General features: G+C 60.1%; 3 protein-coding genes across 3 annotated transcripts; 1 reads left to right on the top strand and 2 right to left on the bottom strand.

Annotated features, from left to right (window-relative positions):
• Nucleotides 1-2814: 2814 nt before the first annotated feature.
• Nucleotides 2815-3618, bottom strand: LOC127594427 (uncharacterized). The gene has a single exon (XM_052056301.1). It carries the CDS (start codon nucleotides 3616-3618, stop codon nucleotides 2815-2817), a length of 804 nt encoding a protein of 267 aa, XP_051912261.1.
• Nucleotides 3619-3957: 339 nt separating this feature from the next.
• On the top strand, nucleotides 3958-4503 carry LOC127594428 (uncharacterized). The gene is given in 1 exon segment (XM_052056302.1): nucleotides 3958-4503. A coding segment is annotated over 1 exon segment (546 nt).
• A 158-nt stretch (nucleotides 4504-4661) lies between these two features.
• On the bottom strand, nucleotides 4662-14448 carry LOC127594426 (cytoplasmic dynein 2 heavy chain 1-like). Its single transcript, XM_052056300.1, is given in 11 exon segments — nucleotides 4662-4787; nucleotides 4839-4970; nucleotides 5348-5461; nucleotides 5524-5796; nucleotides 5935-6100; nucleotides 6152-6498; nucleotides 6577-8551; nucleotides 8639-9158; nucleotides 9675-9814; nucleotides 9866-14295; nucleotides 14341-14448. Coding segments are annotated over 11 exon segments (8331 nt in total).
• Between the last annotated feature and the right edge of the window lie 5883 nt (nucleotides 14449-20331).

Raw genomic sequence — 20331 nt, 5'->3', positions numbered from 1 at the left:
GCACCAGGTCGAAGCCCTGCTCCTCGCAGAACTGCGGGTGCAGAGCCCTGAGATCCTCAAAGAAAGCAGGCAGTTCGAACTTCTGGTCACTGTCCGTAGAGGGCACTCCGAAGCCCCCACCGATGTTCAGAAACTTGAAGCCAGGGAAGATAGCCCGCGCCTGGGCACAGAGCTCGAGCATCAGCCTGATGTTGGCCAGGAGCGTGCTGCTCTCCTTGAAGTTGGAGCCCATGTGCTGGTGCAGCCCGTTGACTTCGATGCCCTGGTCCCGGCAGTACAGCAGCAGCTCGGGCACCTCCCTGATCGGCACCCCGAACTTCGACTGCGTGCTGTTGGTGATCACTTTGGCGCAGTGCCCGTCGCCCATCAGCGTGTTCACCCGCAAGGAAATGCTGCTCCCTTTTATCAGCTCATGGTGGCTGTGGATCTGTCCGGAGTCGCCCAGGTTCACCTGCACCCCCATCCCGAGGCTGCGCTCCAGTTCCTTGGCGGTTTGAAAATTCGGACTATGGAAAATTTTGGCGGCTTCTACCCCACTGCGGAGGCAGATTTCGATCTCTTCAAGGGAGACGGTTTCACAGCCGAAGATTCCTTGCTCGATGATGGCCTGGATCAGCCGGGGGTTGGTGTTCGCTTTCACTGCGTAGTAAAAGCGCAGGGGCAGACGCTCGGCGGCCTGCAGGAGCTGAGTGCTGATGAGTGCGGAACATGCGGCTGGAGAGAGTGCCGTGGCTGTAGACGAGGAGGGGCAGTCCGTAGGCCTAGGCGAGGGCCTCCAGGGCACACCCATCGATCGAAGTGACTGGGGATCGGTCCATACAATAATCAGCTTACAAGGGTTGAATGAAAAAGTGAATCAAAGGAAATAGATACCTGTTTTATTTATTCATGAGGGGACATGCTCAGAGCTGTGAGGAACGCCTCAGGGAAGCACGCAGGCTCATCGCCAGCCTCAGGGCCGGCATTAAGAGGCTCGCCTTTGAGGTGTCTGCCCTCAAAGGCGAGCTGGCCAGGGTGGAGTGCTCTGCCAGGCTGGCCACCACGACCATGGCCCGATTCTGCTTCAGCACCTTCGCGGTCACCTGGCAGGTGCTCGAGCGCATCCAGAATCAGGCTCTACTTGCTAACCCCCTCAAGGTTGGCTTCGCAGAAGAGGCCACTCAAGAACTGCGCAGACGGGTTGAGCGGGCCGAGCAGGAGTGGCACAAGGCAACCTTGCGAGAAGAGGTGCGGCCGGTGACAATGGTCAGCGGGCACGAGTCGAGCAGCAGCGACTGGGCGCGCGAGCTGCGCAGCCTGGAGCGGGTGGAAAGGCACGAGGTTCGGGACATGGGTGGCTACAACCTCACCGAAAGAGTGAAGAGATCCTCAAAAAGTATAGGCGATAATGAAGCTGTAATTCTCATGAAATAAAAACGGACCAGCCGGCGCACCGAGTGTTCGCGCCCCCCCACCGCGCCCCTCCCTGCGCGCCCCCGCACCAGCACTCTCAAAGGCCTCCGCAGGCTCGAGCAGATCATCTACCGCATGGTCAGAAGCAACAACCTATCCTTCAAGTAGCAGCTGCTCTCCAATTTGCATGACATTTCGCAGGCCATGAAGACGGGCATCATCAAGAAAAAGGCGGCGGCCAGCAAGCGCAAGTGGAGGGTTATCCGCTAGAGTAAGGCCAGGCAGGAATCCCAGGCTAAGGCCGAGCAGGCCCAGGAAATATAGTTCCGCAAAAGGCAGTACTTCAAGGACTGGGAGCTCAGAGAGCAGAGGCGGCAGGCCGAGCTCCAATTCAATCGCGGATGCTCCAAGGACCGCCGGCAACTGCAGCTGGCCGCCCGCCACCTGCACAAGAAAGTCTAGCAGCAGTACCTGCGGGGTCTCGAGCGAAACTCTTATACCGACATGAAGTTCAAGCTGTGGAAGGAGGCCAAGCTCAAACGAGAGTACCTGCGGGTGACGCCTGATTAGCACTCGGACCGCCTGCGGGCGAGGCGGCGGGCGGTGAGCTGCTGCAAGCTGAGCAAGCGGCAGGCGCAGCGGCAGCAGGCCCGGGATGCCAGCCACGAGCTGGCCTACAGCGTGACCCGCGAGCTGCAGGAGCTGGAGGGGCGACTGGAGGGGCGGCGGACCAAGTAGCAGATTTACTGATGAGTATCAGAAGCAGCCCTTGAGAGCGAATCCATCGCAGGACATCACCATTATCAGGTAGATGAAGGCGGCCACGGCCAGTCCGCCCAGCACGTACCACTTCCAGTTTTTCCAGGCCATCTGGCGCTTGAGGGCCGTGGCGTTGGTGCGCAGGTCCATGGAGAGGCTGCTCATGGTCTGGGTGCGCTCCACGAGTAGCTCGATTTTCTCGCCCCGCAGCCGGATCTTCTCCAGGTTCTCGCGCTCGATCTCTTCCAGCTGGGCGACGCTGAGCTGCATGCGCGCCAGCGAGTCGATCTTGTGCGGCTCGTTGTAGCGCGCGGAGTACTCGGCGAGCACCGGCCCGAAGCGGGCCAGCGAGAAGGCCACCGCCTGCTGCCGCTGCTGGGGCGAGAAGGTGGACTAGAAGTTCTTGCGAATTTCCTAGAGAAAGGCGAAGGCGAGACGCTTTTGGTAGTCCTTGGTGCAGAGGGTCAGAAAGGTCTCCTGAGGGGAGTTGACCACGTAGTAGACGTACTACTGGATCGGCAGGCAGAGGAACCGCGCGGATCGCTTATTGGAAAGGAGCACCTCCCTGGCGAGCAGGTGGCAGTTGCCCTGGCGGATGGCGTGCTCGGCCAGCACCTGCCCGCGCGGGTTGGCCACCAGTGTGTAAATAATCGGCATTAAAGATCAGGAGAAGGAGATGTCCAAGTAGCTCTGCCCCTCCGAGTGCTCGTAGGCCCAGGGGTTCTTTTCCAGGAAGTCCTTGACCGCCTTCTTGATCGCGTGGTTCGGGTACAGCTTGCCCGAAATCTGCTTGCGGGTGATCGGGTCCGTGCAGCCGTTCTTCTCGATGTGCTCCTGGATGGCCTCCCGCTCGTAGGTGATCCCTGCCTCCGTCACCACCGGGTCCTCCATCAGCTCGTAGGTGATCTGGCAGATCAGGTGGTCCGGCACCACGAACGACCCTGCGTGCGAGTTGACCTGCATGTAGCTCTGCAAGCGGAGGTCCTTTTCCTCCTTGGAGAGGGAGGTGTCCTGCTCGACCCGCTCGCGGTAGTCCCGCGCGACTGCCTTGCGCGCCTCCTTGAGCCCCTCGAACTGCATCATCCAGTGGAGCTTCTTGGCCCGGTAGATGTAGATGTTGATTTCGCCCACCTTGTCCTCGCCGGCCTTGCTGGAGTAGAGGGTGAGGGCCTTGCGCAGGCGCACCAGAGCCCGCTCCACCAGCTCCAGGCCGTCTCTCTTCCCCATTTCGGCCATGACCTGCCCCGAAATCAAATGGCCCTTGTAGTTCTTCTCGTCCAGCTCGATCGCCTCCTGGGCGAACTGCAGGGCCTCGGGCAGGCGGCCCAGCACCTTGAGCACCTTCGCCTTGTTGCTGAAGAAGATGCTGTTGGTCGGGTCGATCGAAATCGCCTTGTCGTACATCTCGAGAGCCCGAGGGTAGTTGCCGCTGAAGTAGGCTTCGTTGCCGAGCTGCTTCCAGTACATGCTCTGGTGCGGCTCGTAAACCACTTTCGGGGCGGTCTTCGAGGGCGTCTTCTTCAGCTTGGGGTTGTAGAATGACTCGTTAGGTTGCTCTTCTTAGGGCTAGCGCCGGTTCACGAAGGGGTTGCTAAGGAAGGCATCGAACATGTTGGGCACGCTCTGCGCCCCGAACCCAAAGAAGGGCGAACCCATCGAGAAAGAAAACATTTCTAGAATGATTAGGACACCCGCCCACCAGCCATCAGTCCTTTCCATCGGACTTGATCGGGCATTGATTATTTTCCTGCCAGGAACCCGTAGGAATCTGGGTATAAAGCCCGCCCCCGCCCCAGAGTTTATAACATGGGAGTGCTCATCAGCAAGGCTTTCGAGAAGATGTTCGGGGGGTCTGCCCCCCACCGCCTGATAATCATCGGCCTTGATGGGGCTGGCAAGACCACCATCCTGTACAACCTGCGCCTAGGTGAGGTAGTCAACACAGTCCCCACCATCGGCTTCAATGTCGAGTCTCTGACCTACAAGAACCTCAAATTCGTGGCGTGGGACATCGGCGGCCAGACAAGCATCCGTGCGCTCTGGCACCACTACTACGACAACACCAGTGCGATCATCTACGTGCTCGACTCCAGCGACGAGGAGAGGTTCGACCTGGCCAGAGACACCCTCTCGCAAGCCATCAACCATTAGGCTCTCCGAGGTGTGCCTCTCTTGGTGCTGGCCAACAAGTGCGACATCGCGGCAGCTACCCTGCCGACCCTGACCGAGAAGCTGGGCCTGCACACGCTGCGAGATCGGGCGTGGCACATCCAGAGCTGCTGCGGGCTGGACGGAAGGGGGGTGGTGGATGGCTTCGACTGGCTTTCGAAGGCAGTCAAGAATAAAAAGTGATTGTCATTTACTACACCTCAATCAATCTCTTTGTAGCACCGGTACTGGGCCTGCCTTGCCTGAGAGGCGGGGGGGCTGGACTGGCACACCCTCTCGAACACCCCGCTCTCTGTCTCGCCCTCGAGGGTCATCTTCCCCGGCCCTCGCAGCACTCCTCTCTAGAAGCCCCCTTCGTAGACTGTGTCGTCTCTCCAGCGGTAGATGCCGCTGCCCCAGGGCACGTCCCTTTTGAACTCCCCGCTGTAGGAGGAGCCGTCCGGGTACTCAGCCAGGCCGTGGTACAGCTAGCCGTTATTGAAGTGTCCTTCGAGATAGCTGCTGTCTAGCTTGTAGACCTTGCCCTTGCCATGGAAGTTGCCGAAAGAGACTGTCCCCTCCACTACGTGCTGCTTCGACAGGTCGTACAGGCGCCCGTAGAAGTGCGGCTGTCCGTTCTGGATATATCCATGGTACTTCCACTGCCGCTGCTGCCCAAGAAAGTGCCCTTCCCGTGGGGCTGTCCTTCTTCCCACTCCCCGGAATACAAGTAACCGGTCCCTCGAACATTGGACTTCAGTTCTCTCCGTTTGCCGTCCTCGTACTCCCCTGGGAACTAGAAAGGCGGGAGCATGCGTTCCAACTGCTTGAACAGGCTGCTCGAGACACTCACTTTGGACGATTTGGAGACAGTCGATTTTTCCCTTTAGGGCGGGCGGAAGAGGCGTTTGCGAGAGGATCCGGTCAGAGAGTCCTCTCTTAGCTTAGTAGCCTCACGAGGGGTGAGTAGGGCCTGGCTACTGCTTGCTCGAGTCTCACCAGAGTCTTAAAAGCAATTGCCCATCAAGTATCCAGATCATTCATTCACGATCAGGGCTGCCCCCGCGATCACGCAGTCGGTCACACTGCCATCCACTGGCAGGTTCACCTTCAGCAGCAGCCGTTCCGCGAGGGCGAGGCGAATAGCGGGAAGTCGGCCTTGCTGGACAGATGGAGGCCTTTCGGCTCGCGCCTCGAGAAGCACAGATGGAGGGGCGGCAATACCACGTGCTCAGTGCCGGCCCCGTCATCGCGCGTGACAGCCCCTGCCGGGGTCAGGCAGCCACCCTCCAACAAAATGTTTTTGAGACTAAAGGCGTTTTCTGACAGCGAATCTTTATTAAAGCTGGCTTGCAGGCAAAGCTCGTTGATGGGCACCTTGAGAGCGCGGGCTGAGGTCTGTCGAATGGCGTTTATCAGAACCTCGGGGTGGAAAAGTTCTGACAGGTCCAGCACCCCGCTCGCTAGTTGGTCCCTACTGGCCTGCTCCTGCCAGGCCTTCAAAAAGCCCAATTTTTTGCAAAAGCCTTTGAGCCACTCGACTATGCCATCCGGCCCCTCCCAGGAAGCCATCCAGCGAACAGGCACCTACCCTGCAAGCAGATCCGCCCCGTCCCTGACGATCTGGCTGGATACCAGCGCACCTCCCTGCAGCATGAGCCTGAGGTTGTGCATCGACTTGCTGACCACCTCCATATCCTTCAGTGATTGTTGCACCTCCAGAGCCACGAAGTTTTTGATGGGGTCAATTTCCGCGAGTTCTGCGGAGCTGACCTGGCGAGGCAGCTTGCCCTTGAGCTGGCTGGAGAGTTCGCTCCACAGCTAGAAGATCGGCTTCAGCAGGACCGCCCACTTCTCCCGGTCAAATTTGAGCTCATCGCTGGAGATGCTGCCCAGTAGCTTCAACCCCGCGATGACCTTGCCCGAGCTTACTTTCTGGACGGCCTTGTCGATTCCCTTGGGCAGTCCGAACAGTAGTGGGCTGTCCACGTCAGGTATTTTTTGCAGTAGGGCGTTGATATCCTTACCGGTTGGACTCTTGGACAATGCCGAACCAAGCAGCAGAGGCTGCTCGCCCTGCACGACTGCCAGCGCCAGGTACTTGCGGAGGTAGGTCGCCAGCACCTCTGAGTCGAAAGGGTTGTCAATCCTGCCTCCGTACACGACCTCCTGCAGCACGCCCTGGATGTAGGCCACGTCCTTCTCAGAGAATGAATTGCCCCTCTCGAGGATCAGTTGGTGGGCCACGCGAAAGTCAGTGGCCCCAAATTAGTAAGCCTTGGACCAGCCCTGGGGGATGAAGGCCCGCCGCTCCATCAGGATGGCGTGCAGCAGGCTCAGGGCGACCAGCGAGACGGACTTGTTGCCTGGCAGGGACTGCAGGCTGGCGGACACTGGCTGCAGAGACCTGGTCATGTTCCTCCGCACGCCGGGAGGGGCCTCGTAGGTGCTCTTCAACGAGTTTTCGATCAGGATCGCAGGGAATTTATCGTGGGGCTCGGTGGTCAGGAAGATCTTGAACTTTTCTGCAGGCTCTTTGAGCTGGTTGATGTGCTTCTCGAGGGCAGGCAGAAAGGCGGTCACCAGGTGCAGGTTCTTCAGGCAGATCCATGACCCTCCTGCGGCCGCCTTGTTGATCTCCGCCAGGATGGAATCAGTCTGTCCTCCGCCCAGCGACAGCTGCACAAACTTGTCTCGCCCGACCTCCTTTTCCGCCCACTCCTCGAGTTCCTTGGTCGGGTCGTACCCTGTCGAGACGATGAAAAGGATCGGGGTCTTGCCGTCCACCTCTGCGAAGGCCTTGAACCCAAGACTCTGTCCCGCGATGCTGCCGATCCCTAGTCCCTCGACCGCGAAGTTGTGCATGATGGACTGCAGCCGCTCCGGCCGGGCCGCCTGCACCAGCAGCAGCTTCTGGAACTCAGTCAGTTTGCAGCGAGGGAAGTTATTTTCGCACTCCAGTTCATTGTACCACCGTTGCCACTCTGCACCGCTGAGGCCCAGTGAGCCCATCACTGAGCCCAGATGACTGACTAGCACGCTGAAGGCGTCCACCCGGTCCGGCGGCAGCCACCCAGGCACCGAGGAAGCCGCCTTCGTTGAAACTTTCTGGCCTAGGAAGATCTCCCACTCTAGGGAGGGGATGAGGTCGGGCTTGATGGCCCTGACAAAGTGGAGGGCGAAGGTGAGCCGGTCCGCTTTGAAGAGGCCGGCGGACACGGCTCCGAACACGATGCGGTTTAGGCTGCGGGCAGTATCGCTCAGTTTGTCCTTAAGAGGTGCCTTTTCGTCAACCTCCGAAAGCGACCGCTTGAACAGATTCAGGTAGTAGGCCAGCGAGAAGCGGTACATGTTGCTGAGGCTAGACAGCTGCTTGATCAGCATGAAGACGGTGGTGGCGTGGACTGCCAGCGCCCGGTAGTTCTCGCGCTAGGAGTCCAGCTTGCCCGCCAGCTCGATCGAGGCTGACAGCGCGACCTGGATTTCGGACGATTGAGTCTTAGTGGCGTCCAGCGAGGCCAGCAGCCCTGCGTTCTCGAGGATGTTGCCCTTGGAAGAAGCCAGCTCTTCCAGCAGGCTCTTCTCGAGCCCCTCAAGCGAGACCTTCAGCCCCTCCTGCTTCTCGAGCAGTTCCGAGCGCTTCTTCTCCAGTTCTGGCTGGTAGAAGTCGATGATGAGGGAGAGCAACTTGCCTTCGAGGCCGGCCTTGGTGATGCTGAAGTTGAGGACAGTGACCAGAGGCGCAGCATGGGGCTACAGCGCCAGCCGGCCGTCCCTGCTGCACAGGTACAGTCGCAGGTCGTCATTGTAGTCCACCAGCTTGTCCCCGATCAGCACCAGCTTCCTCTGCCCCTGCGAGATGATCTCCCGCTTCAGCAGGGGGAAGAGGATGCCTTCGATGCGGTCGCAGTCCTCCACCACCAGGGTCTTGCCGAACCGCACTGCCAACTCCAGGTGAGTCGACAGCTTTGGGTCGCCTTGCGAGACCAGTTCAAAGGACTTTTCTTTGGACAGGGTCTGCTTCAGCCATTTGGTCGAGCTGGCAGTAGGGTCGATCAACAGTGGTACGCTCCTAGTGGCGAACAGGCTCACCGAGTTTTCGAGAGACAGAGTGTCGTCAGGCAGCCCCTCGCTCTTCCGCACCAGGAGCTCGCTCTCAGTTGCCATGAAGCGCAGGAAGTTCCAGTCAGGGGCCTTCACTTGCCTCTTCCACTCGCTGACGACCCTCTCCCGGACCTTTTCATCAGCAGGACTGAGAAACACACAAAAGGCGGCCGCGAGCATGGCGCTGTCGGGAAGGGCTGTCTTCTAGGCCTGCATGGCCTGGACTGCGCTGCGCCAGCGCTCCTTCTCACCAGCCAGTTTTCCGAGCAGTTTGGCCGCCGACTCAGTTAGTGCCTCTGCCTTCTTGAGGTTGATCTTCAGGGACTCCGCCTCTGCAGTCTTCTGGGCGTAGATCGTTTCCAGCTCCTTGGCCTCCTTCTCGATCAGCTCCAGGTCCGCTTGTGTTTCTCCGACCTTCTGCTTGGAGAATTCGAGTTGCTTGCCAAGTTCGGCCAGGTCACGTTCCAGAGGGGCGATCGATTGCAGAACCCTCGAATAGACCAGCATCGCCTTGAGCCAGTCGCTGAGAGGCCCGGCGGCCTGTGATGCCCGGTAGATGATGTCCTTCTTGAAGGCCTCGGGATGCTCGTCCATCTCGCGCTCGACCTCCTTCCGCTGGCGCTCTGTGATTGACCTCGCGTCGAAGGCCATGATGGTTTCGATCAGCCGGCCCTTCATCACGCCTTTGATCTCGGCCCAGGACAGGCCAGGCTGCCCGAGCAGAGTGCAGACCGAGCGGAGGCAGTACTCGACGGCTGGCGGGGGCCGTCCCAGGGACTTGACCTCGTCGAGGTGCCCTTTCGAGATGCAGCTGACTGCCTTTTTGGCCGCATCGACCTGCGGCTGGACCTACGAAAGTTCTTTTTCTGCGACTTTCTTCTTCTCGATGATCCGCCCCTCCTCCCGCCTCAGTTCTCCTGAAAGCTTTTCGGTGTCCAGCTTTCTTTAAGCAGCCCGCTGCATGGCCTTGGCGTTCTTGGCCAGTGCCTCGTTCGCCTCGGCCTATTTCTTAGCCAGCAGCTTTTTTTTCTCGATAGCCTCTGCAGACAGCTTGTCGACAGTCTCCTGAGCCTCTTGCAGCTTGCCCAGTCCCAGTTCGAAGTGCCTGATCTTGAGGTCCTTCTAGCCGGCCTTCGCCGCCAGGATCGCTTGGAAGTTGGCCACAAGACTGAAGAACTCCCGGGGCGGGCTGCTGAACTCCTCGCAAGCAACCCGGAAGATGCTGAGCGCCTGCTCGACGGACTTCGGCTGCTATTTGAGCATCTCGATGCTGATGTTGGAAAGCGATTCCTGAGAGAAGCCCGACTGCCAGATGAGGGCAGTCTTGCTGAGCAAGCCGGGGTTGGCCGCGCAGTTGTCCGCGAAGGACTGTCGCTTGTAGTCCAGAGAGAACACGATCCTCAGGTTGCTTCTGATCCGCTCACAGAAGCTGTCGTATAGGGATGCGCTTCCAGAGGCCTACCGCTTCAGAGCCTCGGGGTTGTCCACGATCCGCTCGATCTCTTCTGGGCCGATCAGTCCTGGCACCTCTCCGCTCATCAGCAGGCTGTTCAGCAGCTCCAAGAACTCGGGCGAGCTGAGGTGGTGGTCCTCGATCAGGAGGACCATCTTCTTGCCCTGTCCGCCCACCTGCTCCAGGATCGCTCGGAGGTCGCGCTTGAATTATTTGGTCGAGTAGTGGCGGGTGGGCGAGAGGCTGGCCATCTCGAGGCGCAGCAGGTGGCAGAGCAGCACCACAGTGCTTTTGCGGCCGGAGCCGGACCGCCCTGCGAGGAGCAGGTTGCCGGGACTGCTGATCGCCCGGTCGATCCCCGCGGCCAGGGCCATCGTGTCCTCGCAGAGGATGAGACCCAGCCTGTAAAACTCTCTTTCGTAACTGACCAGCCCTTGCTGCAGCAATGCTGCGTAATCTTTCTTCGGGATGCGGGTCAGCCCTCCCTTGCTTAGCAGGGCCGTGTAGTACAGCTCCCGGGGGTCTGCTCGGAAATGCTTGCGGGCGAGGGCACCGAGGACCGAGTCGAACCTCTGTTTGTGCTCGTGGGTGACTAGTTTGTCCCTGTACTGCCGGACGGTCTCGTGGATGAGTGCCTCTCCGGTGGCCTCTGCGGCGCCCAGCTCGTACTTGAGCAAGCCGAAGAAGATCTGCACCAGATGCTTGGGGGTGAAGGCGTAGTGCGAGTGCTAGGAACGGTCGAATTTCGTGCTGAGCTCTGAATACAGCTCGCTTAGGAAGGCGCTTAGCTTTGGGGCTTGGGCTTTGCCCACAAGGGCCGCTGCGTACTGCTACAGAACCAGGGCAGGCGAGTCGTATCCCAACGCAAGCACTCTGGTCTTGGCAGTGAGACGCGGAGTGAGAGGGTGCCTGCCTATCGACGAGGAGGGCTCGATCAACAAGACAACCTGCACCCTCTCAACCTGCACGAACTCGAGGTTGGCAGGGTCGTAGAACCCACGGTGGGTGATCAGCGACTGCAGGAAGGCGATCAGCTGGATGGTCGCGTACTTGTCGGGGGTGGGGATGTTGGGGTTCGACAGCAGCAGGATCACCCGAGAGCAGTTGAGTGGCTTTAGTACTCTGCCGAGGTGGTTGGTCGAGCGTTGGCACACTGCGCTTAGCTTCTGAAGGATTTGTGACCCTGAGGTCTGCGCGTTGCAGTAGATCCGGGCGACCGCGACCTTCTCGGTCTTTTTGAGCTAGCGGATGGCTGCCCTCATCAGCAATTGCTTGCCGCAGCCCTGGGGGCCCACCAGGATCACGTGCTGCATGTCTTGCATCCACGGCCGCAGCACGGCCAGGTCCCTCAGCAGGGCCGCAGTCAGCACGATCGGAGGCTCGCCTGACTCCAACTCCGATCTCTGGATATCTTCCAGCTGAGGCGCAAAGCTTTTGAAGGTGCTGTCCTTGAGGTAGACGTCGAGAGGGTCGCTGTCCTGCCCGCTGTGCTTGCGTTCGTTGAGGGCCTCGAGCAGTGCCTGCATCCTCTTGAGACGGTCTTAAGGGCTGAGGTTCGCCAGCTGGGCGCGCAGGGCACCGAGGTAGAACTGCTGGGGGGTGGTGGCATTTCTCACCTGGGAGAGGAGGTCAAACAGGCGGCCGACCATGGTGCTGGGGACTATGCTGCCCTCCTCCTCAAGGGCGAGCGGGACCCTGTCGATCATCGGCAGGAGGAAGTCTCTGTTGGGCAGGTCCATGGCCCACTGCGAGATGATGTCGGAGAGCGCGACGTCCTCGTTGTTGAGGTAGATCATGCCCATGCGGCTGACAGTGGCAGGGGAGGCGAAACGGAGGTGGTCGGTCTCGAAGATGAAGTTGGTGGTGCTCTGGAAGGAGATGCGCTCGCCTGTCGGGAGGGTCATGAGGTGGTTGTCGTCCAGGACTGAGTTCAAGGACTAGACCCACTCGGGGTCGATGTCTCCGTCCAGGACGATCCAGCTCCTGCCCTCGTGCTTGACCACCTGCTTCGCGGACTGGGTCAGCACCCCCTCCGTGAACTCACGGGTGTCGTGGTTCATGCTGCCCAGAAGCACCTGCCTGCTCATCGCCTTGGGGTTGATTATGAAGGCCTTCACGGGCTGTTTGAGCAGTTCAAGGGCCTTGCGCAGGACCCGCCAGATGGTGGTCTTGCCGCAGCCCGAGGGGCCCACCAGCACCACCCCCATCCTCTGCATGGTGGCCTCGTAGAACTGCAGCACCTTGCTGACCTGGACCGGGTTCACCGCCAGCTTCATGACAGTAAGGGCCTCCTCGATGGCCTTGGTGATCTCGGGGTAGGTGATGTCAGAGACAGGGACGCCAGGGAAGACGTCGCCGAGCAGGGAACCGAACTTCTTGGTGTCCGCGAAGGTCAGCTTGCTGAGCGTGTTGATGCGGATGGACCTGATGAGCAGCTCGGCTTCCTTCTGCTCGCTCTTCTAGGGCTACTCTTGGATAAGCCTGCCTGCCACTGTCAGGACGGTCTTCAGGGCCCGCAGGCCCCAGTCGTAGTGCTGCTGTGGGCTCAGCAGCTGCCTGCTCAGAAGGAACACCGTGACCACCTTCTCGGCCAGCACTTTTGCGGACTTGAAACCCTCTGCGTAGAGCAGCACCTCTGCGATGAGCTCATTGTCGGGGATGGACATGGCGACGGGCCTGAACAGTTGCTTGAGGTTGTCGGGCAGCTTGCTCCTGCCGCCGTAGCCCTTGCCGGCAGGGTTGAGGGTCACGAAGATGCCCGAGTTGAAGTTGACCTCGACCGCCCGCCCTAGCATTTCGACCTTGTTCCGACCCTCCTTGATGGCCCACTGGATCACCTGGATCTGCTGCGAAATCGCGGACAGCTGCTCCTACAGCAGCCTGTTGAACTCGTCGAAGCAGCCCCACGCCCCGCACCGCACCAGCCCCACGAAGATCCGCCCCATGCTCATGAAGTCGATGCCCTCGTCGCAGTTGAACACCAGGCACAGTCTGCCGAAGGCCTGCGCCATCGCCTTCACCGACTCGGTCTTGCCGGTGCCTGCAGGGCCGTAGGGGTTGCCACCGTAGCCCATGCGCATCGCCAGGGCGAGGGTCATGAAACAGCGGTCTGTCAGCGGGGTGAACACCAGCTTCGGGAGGTTGCCCTGGTACTCGTAGGAGTAGGGAAAGCTGTACTGCAGGAGGCTGACCTCGACCCTACCCGACCGGCTCACATACCGCATGATGCGCAGATAGCCGAACTCGTCGTTGCTGCTGACCTGCTCCCGGACGGCCCTGTCCACGCACTCCAGGTTGTGAATCACATCCAGCAGCAGCGACTTGATCTTCAGCACGGTCACGCCCTTGGCGGTTCCGATCAGCCCGACCAGCTGGTCCAGGAACTGGGCAAGGAACTGCCGGACTTCTTTGAACTTGAGGGAGGAGAGCAGTGATGAGAAGTGCACCTGCTCGCACAGGCTGAGGATCTGGCTGGGCAGGTCCATCTGCAGGGACCGCTTTTGCTAGCCGATCTTGGTCTTGGCCATCGACTACAGCGCGCTGAAGGTACTCTGCTCGAGCGTGGACAGCCAGCTTTCAATCTCCTCCGTGACTGCCACGGGCTTCATGCCGACGATCTCGCCTTCGATGCTGCCGAAACAGTCCAGGGATTTGCCGGCGCCCTGGACCTTGGCCAGCGCGGCGAACAGCTTCCTGAGGTGCCTGCCGACGACTGCCACGTCGGCGGGGTGGCCCAACAACTCCAGCAGGTCCTCATCGCCCAGGAAGAAAAACCGAGGGAACTTCTATCGCTTTTCCTGCAGGAAGTCGTTCAGCGCCTTCTGGCAGATGTCCAGCGTGTTGCTCAGCGAGGACAGCAGCGAGAGCTGTCCCGCCTCGTTCAGGCTGATCACTTTGCGGGTCTCGCTGAGGCGGCGCAGGATCCCGGCGATTTTTTCATCCGCCTGCCCGAACACCTGCGAGTGGGAGGGCAGGGCCTTGCGGCTGAAGATGGGCTCGAGGTAGAGCCACTTGCGCTGGACAGTGTTGAGGACAGCCAGTTGCTCGTCTAGCCCCGAAAGCTTGGTCTCGAACTGGCCGATCTGCTCGAGGAAGCGGTCCGCCCACTTGCTTTCCCGCAGGCTCGAGAGCAGCGCCTGGTTGTCGCTCACCTTGCTGAGCATGTCCTTCCACTCGCGGATGACCGGCACCTTGCCCCGTGCGCTCGAGTACTCAGAAAACTAGAATTCTGCCGCCTCGCACCAGATCCGGAGTTCTTGGATCGCCTCCTTCAAGGTCACTTCCCCGTGCGCCCGCCCGACCAACTCCTTGATGTCTGCGGCCCGCTGCTGCAGCCGCTCGGGCATGCCCAGGAAGCTGCCCATCGTCAGTCGGTCTTCCCCCTGCAGCGAGAGTATCTGGCTCAGCTGCCGCCAGTGCTCCTTCTCGAAGCCGTCTCCCTGGCAGAGCTTGAGCACCGGGAAAACCTAGATATACTGTGCGACCAGTCTGGCCAGCATATTCGTGACGGGGTGCTTCTTTTCCCTGGCCACCTTTTCGGACCACGCTTCGAGCCAGTCCTGGAACTCGAAAATGTGGGCTTTTAAGTCCATCCAAGGTTTTTCTTACCAGCCCTTGAGCTCCTTTTCGAAGGCGATGAAGCTGGCCCACTGCCCCTCGCGGTCCTCCACCTCCTTCAAGGCCTCCTTGGTCTAGAACTCCGGCACTGGCATGTCGAACTGCAGGCAGTCTTTCTGAATCTTTTCGATGTATGTGCTGAGCTCTTTCCAGTGGGCGAAGTTCTCTTGGTCCAGCTCGAGTGCCTCTCGGGCATCGGACAGGCCCAGCTCGGCCCTTCCGAGGCGAGTGCCCTCCAGCCGCCCTCTGAAATTGTCAAGCTCAGCACGCGCGCGGGCCTCCCTCGAGCCCATCTCCTTGCGAAGGAAGGCCAGCTGCTCGGCCAGGATCTGATCGTAGTCAGAGATGCGAGCAGTGAACTTTCGAAAGGCGTCCTGCATGGGGCCCAGATCCTCTGTCAGCCCGAGCGAGCTGGCCAGCCATTTGTTCTTGACCTCGACCGTGCCCACCTTCTCCTCCATCTCCTTGTGCTTGCCTTTCAGCTCGAGGTACGTGTTCTTGATCTAGTTGACCTCTTCGGGCGTGGTGGGCTGTTTGCGCAGCTTGTCCAGGCCCTGGAGAGAGCCGGTCTCGACCAGCTCGATGTCCACTCGCAGGCCCAGCTTCAGCTCGTCCATCATGCGCTCCAGGCAGACCTGCACCTGCTCCTCGACCCCCTCTTTGAAAGGCCGTAGCTTCACCGCCAGACAGCCCAGTTTCACCTCATCAGGTAGCTTCTCCAGCTCCTTGCGCCGATGCCTCAGCCCTTTGATGTTATGCTCCCAGTCTTCGATGCGCCCAAGCCGCGGAATCAGCCCTGGGATCTTCCCCAGTGCCTCCCATTCGCGCAGCCCAGCCCGCAATGCAAGAAGCTCACTGACCACGGTCTCGACCAGCTCGAAGAGTCGAGCCACGGACTCTGCGTTTTTGCGGGGCAGCTGCTGATAAGGCTTAAGGAATGCAATGCCCTGGAACTCCTGCTCTGGCCACATCACGACTCCCTTCAGGTTCTTTAGCAGCCTGCCTCTTAGATCATCCAGCTTGGGCCGGAAAGAGACTTCGCCCCGCATCAGGACAATGCTGACTGTTTCCTCTGGCAGCACCATCAGCAGCCCCGCCTCGTCCAGGAACACTTTCTCCAGCTGCGAGCGCATCAGCTTGCAAAATTGCACGTCCCAGTGGAACTTCCATTTCCGGCACATGCTGGGGTCTTTACCGCGGGTGGCCGCCTCCACGATTTCCTTCGCCTCTCGCAGCTTGGCCTGCCACGTCTCTCTGCCAGCGCCGTCCAAAGAGACCGAGGCCAGTCCTCCGACCAGCTGCGCGAGCTGCAGGTGGTGTCCGCGCAGCCTACGGCTCTCGCGCTCAAGCGTCTGGCAGGACCGGTTGAGTCTGGCCAGGTGATTCTGGAACTCGTCCTCAGAGGGGCGAGAGGACGAGTTGATCTCAGCAATGCACTGTTCGAAAGCGAGCGCCTGCTGGTAGATCATGGGGGACTGACTGTCGATCAGCTCAGCAGGCATGCGGTTGTAGAACTGAGCGATGGCCTTGAGAGTGACCGCCTCTTTGCTGTAGCGTTGGCCCTGCTCTACTGTCTGTAGTACTGCGGGGTCGATATCCCTCTTGAACCCCAGTTCGCTGAGCTGCCGGACCTCGCGGATCAGCAGCAGCAGCCGGTCCGAATAGTTGACCTGCAGCGAGCCGTCCTTCGTATTGAGCATGATAAGGCGGGCAGGGTTGAACTAAAGTCGACCCTTCGACTGCAACTCCAGCACCTCGCCTAGCCACTCCTCGAACTCATCACGCTAATACTTGCCGTAGTCGCGGGTCAGCCGAGTCAAGTCCGACTTGATCGGCTGGGCGTCCTTTTCGCCGGCGAAGTAGCTGTCGAGGTAGCCTGACAGCTGTTTGGCCTTGAGGCCCATCTGCCGGGCCCACTGCACTCTACCCACACTCTCGCTGCAGGTGCGGGTGGCCCGTGAACTTTGGAACTCCATCTGGTCGAGTAGTTTTTGCTCCAGGCCTGATACAATCTGTTGCAGGCCCAGTATGGCTGGTCCAGTTTCGAGTCCTGCCTTGCAAGCGAAACCCCAGAGGGTGCCCATACGGGCGATGCTCTTGATGCCGCGGAGGAACGAACTGGGCTGGTGGAACTCGCTGGCCAGCCGGCCGAAGTACTGGAGGATGTCTGCTTGGTTGGTGGCCAGGGATTGTTCACACCGGTAGAGAGCTGCCTCCACATTGTTGTCAGCTTCTTTGCTGAGCTTGAACGGAGCGAAAGGCTAGAAAACAACTTTACGGTTGAGGGGCGCACGTTCGAGCTCGGCCGAGACGGAGGCCACCCGGACGACCTTGTCCGCCCTGTCCACGAAAGGTTCCAGGAACGACAGGGATCCATGGTAGCGCCTGGAGGCAGGAAAGATCTCGCGGATGTACTCCTTGAGGGTCTGCTCCCAGCGTCTGAAGATGTTGACATGAGCCGTGACTATGTTCTGTCGTTCGGGCACCCGGGGCAGCAGCAGATCCAGCCGCTGGAAAAAGGCCTTGCTGAAGCACCGCATCAGCTCGGTGAATCGTTTCTCGGGGTAGTGGAATTCGCTGCTCCAGATGCGGTCGAGGGTTTAGGCGGTCGACTCGACCAGTTCCTTCACCAAAGCTGGCGTGGGGTTTTCGTTCCACATCGGCTCGATCGCCGCATAACTCTCAATGAAGAAGTTGGCCTTGCGCTTGGCCTAGGGACTGGTTGTTCGCTCCTGGGCCCTGCGCCAGTGCTCAAACTCATCCTCAATGCTCAGCAACTCCGCCGCCCGATCATCCGTTTAAAAGTCCTGTCCTTCGAGGCAGGCCAGGTACTGCTCGAGGAGAGCCTTGCGCTGGGGGTCGGACTCGCAGGCAGGAATGTAGAGCTACTGGAGGTCGAGGGCCAGGTGCTGCAGCGGGTCATGCGACATCAGCTCAACCGCGAGGACCTCGCTGGCGTTGGCGGGGGTGAGGGGCACGGGAGACAGCTTGGTGACAGAGATGATGAGCGTGCCAGGAGGGTAGTTCTATCCTAGCTTGAATACCTTGAAGCCCTTCTTCGGGGTGAAGGCGAGCCCGAAGTGGGCCTGGTCCGGGTTGGCCAGGAAGTCCTCGATGACAGTGTTCTTGGCGAGGGACTTGGGCTCCTCCTGGAGGTTGAGGAAGGCGGTCACGCATTTCAGGATGTAGGACCTGCCCGCCTGCATCGATAATATAGATGGAGATCTAGAAGGATCTAGAAGAGCTGCGCGGGATGCTGGCCAGCTGCAAGGGCCCCCATACCAAACGCCTGCTGACCCGCGCCCTCGCAGAGCTGGAGGGCCAGCTCCCTCAGAAGGTCGAGCCTGTCAAGCCGGTCCAGAAAACTCTGGCCTTCACTAACATCACGAAATACTCTTGGGATCAGGAGGGGCTCACCGTCACGGTCATTGTCAGCCTTCCTGAGGTCAAGGCCCTTTGCGGGGACAGGGTTGCGGTCGCCTTCGAGGAGGAGGGCTTCGAGTTGACCATCCAGGACTACAAGGGCCAGAACCTGCGGCTCAAAGTGCCCAGACTCTGTGAGAAGGTGCTTCCTGAAAAGAGCACGTGGAAGGTCAAGAACAACTCGGTGCAGCTGGCCCTGGCAAAGGCGAAGACCTCGCACTGGTCGAGCCTGGTCTGGAAAGAAAGTATGCTGGGCAAGTCCGACTAGAAGGAGGCCAAGGAGGATCCGAACGGCGCCCTCATGAACATGATGAAGAAGATGTACCAGGACGGGGACGACGACATGAAGCGCACCATCGCAGAGGCCTGGACCAAGGCCAATCATGACAAAAAGTGATTCTATCATCATCATGCAGAACCTGATCGCTGCCTTCGCTGAGCTGCACCCCCGCGCCCAGCTGGAGGGGCCTCTTGTCCTGCTCGAGGAGCAGGCCTGCCACAGCCAGACCTGTCTTGTCGTCGCCCTCGCTGAGTATCACCTCCAGCGGGGCAGCAAGGTCACCCTGCTGCCGCTTGTCGAAAATGGAGGGGTCTACCTTTAGCTGTCACGGAGGTGTGGCAGGCTTCTAGAGCCTGCTCTCAAAAGGGGAGACCTCGACATCTGGTCCCTTGGAGGGCCTTTTTCGACTTTAGAGCCCTTCACAGAGACATCACCCAAGAGGTACAGTCAGTCGACCCGGCTTCAGGAGCTGGACAGCCTGGACTCTTTCCGGTAGCAAAAACTGGGTGAAGTCGTGATAGTAGACCAGCTGTGGAGCCTGTCGCTCGAGCAGGCCTTGCTGCTGGTGGAGGGGCTTGCCAGCCAGCCCCTGCAATTGGTGCTGGCAGGCGCGGAGGGCAAGCTGGCGGAGCTGCTGCGGCTGGAATGCCCGCTGCGGCTGGGCAGCACGAGGGTCAGTGCCGAGTGGAACCGACTGGAATGGGGACGGGGGGAGGAATGCCGGAGCGCACTGTGGCGGGCAGGGGGCGGTCGGCTGGAGCTGCAGGGGGCGGGGTGATGTTCACTTTTTGCGCTTGTCCTCGGGTCGGAGGAAGGCCCGGTAGTACTCGCGGATGAAGAAGAGCTTGTCGAGGATGGCCTTGGTGGAGTCGGGTTCCTCGCGGGGGACGAAGCCAGGACTGTAGCTCTCGCGGAGCATGGTGTGGAGGTTTTTGACGCAGAAGATGATCTGGCAGTAGTCCACCATCTTGCTGTTGTTCTCGCTGATCTTCTCCTCGATCTCGTTCTCGAGCTCGAGGTTGGCCTCCGCCAGCTTCTCCACCGAGGTCTTCAGCTCGTTCAGCTCGCTCGTGTAGGTCAGGATCTTGTCCTCGAACAGGTTCTTCTCCTTCATCAGCTCCTTCGCGTAGTCCCCCTTCGCGCGCTCGATGTCCAGCCGCTCCTCCTTGTAGCGCGTGGTCTCAGCGTGCAGCTTGTTGTAACGGTCGATGATCGGCTGCACGCTCACCTCCTCGCTCTCGGGGCCTACCTGGCTCTCCACGGCTATCACGCGCTTCAGGAACTCCTCGTAGACGCGGTGGCGGTCGATCTCCTGGCGCAGATAGGCCTCGTGGTCCCGCTTGCGGTTGACCTCCTGGCGCTTGCTCTCGATGTTGGCCTTGCGCTGGCGAATGGAGGCCTCGAGCTGCTCCTTCTTCTCCTCCTCGAGCTTGCGCTTCTTCTCGTTGCTGATGATGACCTCGCGCTGCTCCTGGAATTCCTTGAGGACTGCCTCCTGCTCCTTCTCGAAGACCTCCTCCTCCTCGGCGAGGTGCTTGATGGTCTCGGTGTTCTTCTTCTTCTTGAGCTGGTACTCCTTGTCGACCTCGCGCTCCTGCTGCTGGATCTTGAGCAGCTTGGTGTTCTGGCTCTCGTGGTGCAGGCGCATGTCGTCCAGCCGCCGGCGGTTCTCCCCGATCTCGTGCTCCACGCGCGAACTCAGCCGCGGCTTCATCGTTATAATAATCACCCACCGGGAACCCGTACCCCTTCATGCACTCGCGGTAGCGGGCCAGCACGTCCGCGCACTCCGCCTCGGGCTGCTCGATCCGGCACACGCTCAGCTCCTCCCGCAGCTCCTTGCACACGCAGCAGGGTCGCGGCTTCGCTTCCATTAATTAAGCAGACAGACTTATCTCCCTTCAGACGCTATACCTCGTCCAGTAGCTCCGCTCGCTCGCGCTACCAGGCCTGTTCCCGCGCCAAGTGCCCGGCCAGCACCTGCTCCAGCCGATTCACCAGCTCCCGCAGCTCGCGATCCCGTCCACCTAACCGCTCTTGCAGTTCTACCAGCCGGTTTTCCATACGGAGCTTCAGTTCCTCAGCCTTCGCCTCGATCTGCTCCTCGATCCGGATCTGCCCTGACTCCCGGCCCTGGGAGTCTGCCGGTGACTCC

The sequence above is a fragment of the Hippocampus zosterae genome, unplaced genomic scaffold (assembly GCF_025434085.1).
Source record: "Hippocampus zosterae strain Florida unplaced genomic scaffold, ASM2543408v3 HiC_scaffold_131, whole genome shotgun sequence".
NCBI classification, from domain to species: Eukaryota; Metazoa; Chordata; class Actinopteri; order Syngnathiformes; family Syngnathidae; genus Hippocampus; species Hippocampus zosterae.
This window is presented reverse-complemented; position numbering and strand designations above follow the sequence as displayed.

What these genes read in the sequence shown, in the direction of transcription:
- LOC127594427 (XM_052056301.1), bottom strand. Translation starts at nt 3,618, where the DNA reads ATGTACTGGAAGCAGCTCGGCAACGAAGCCTACTTCAGCGGCAACTAC.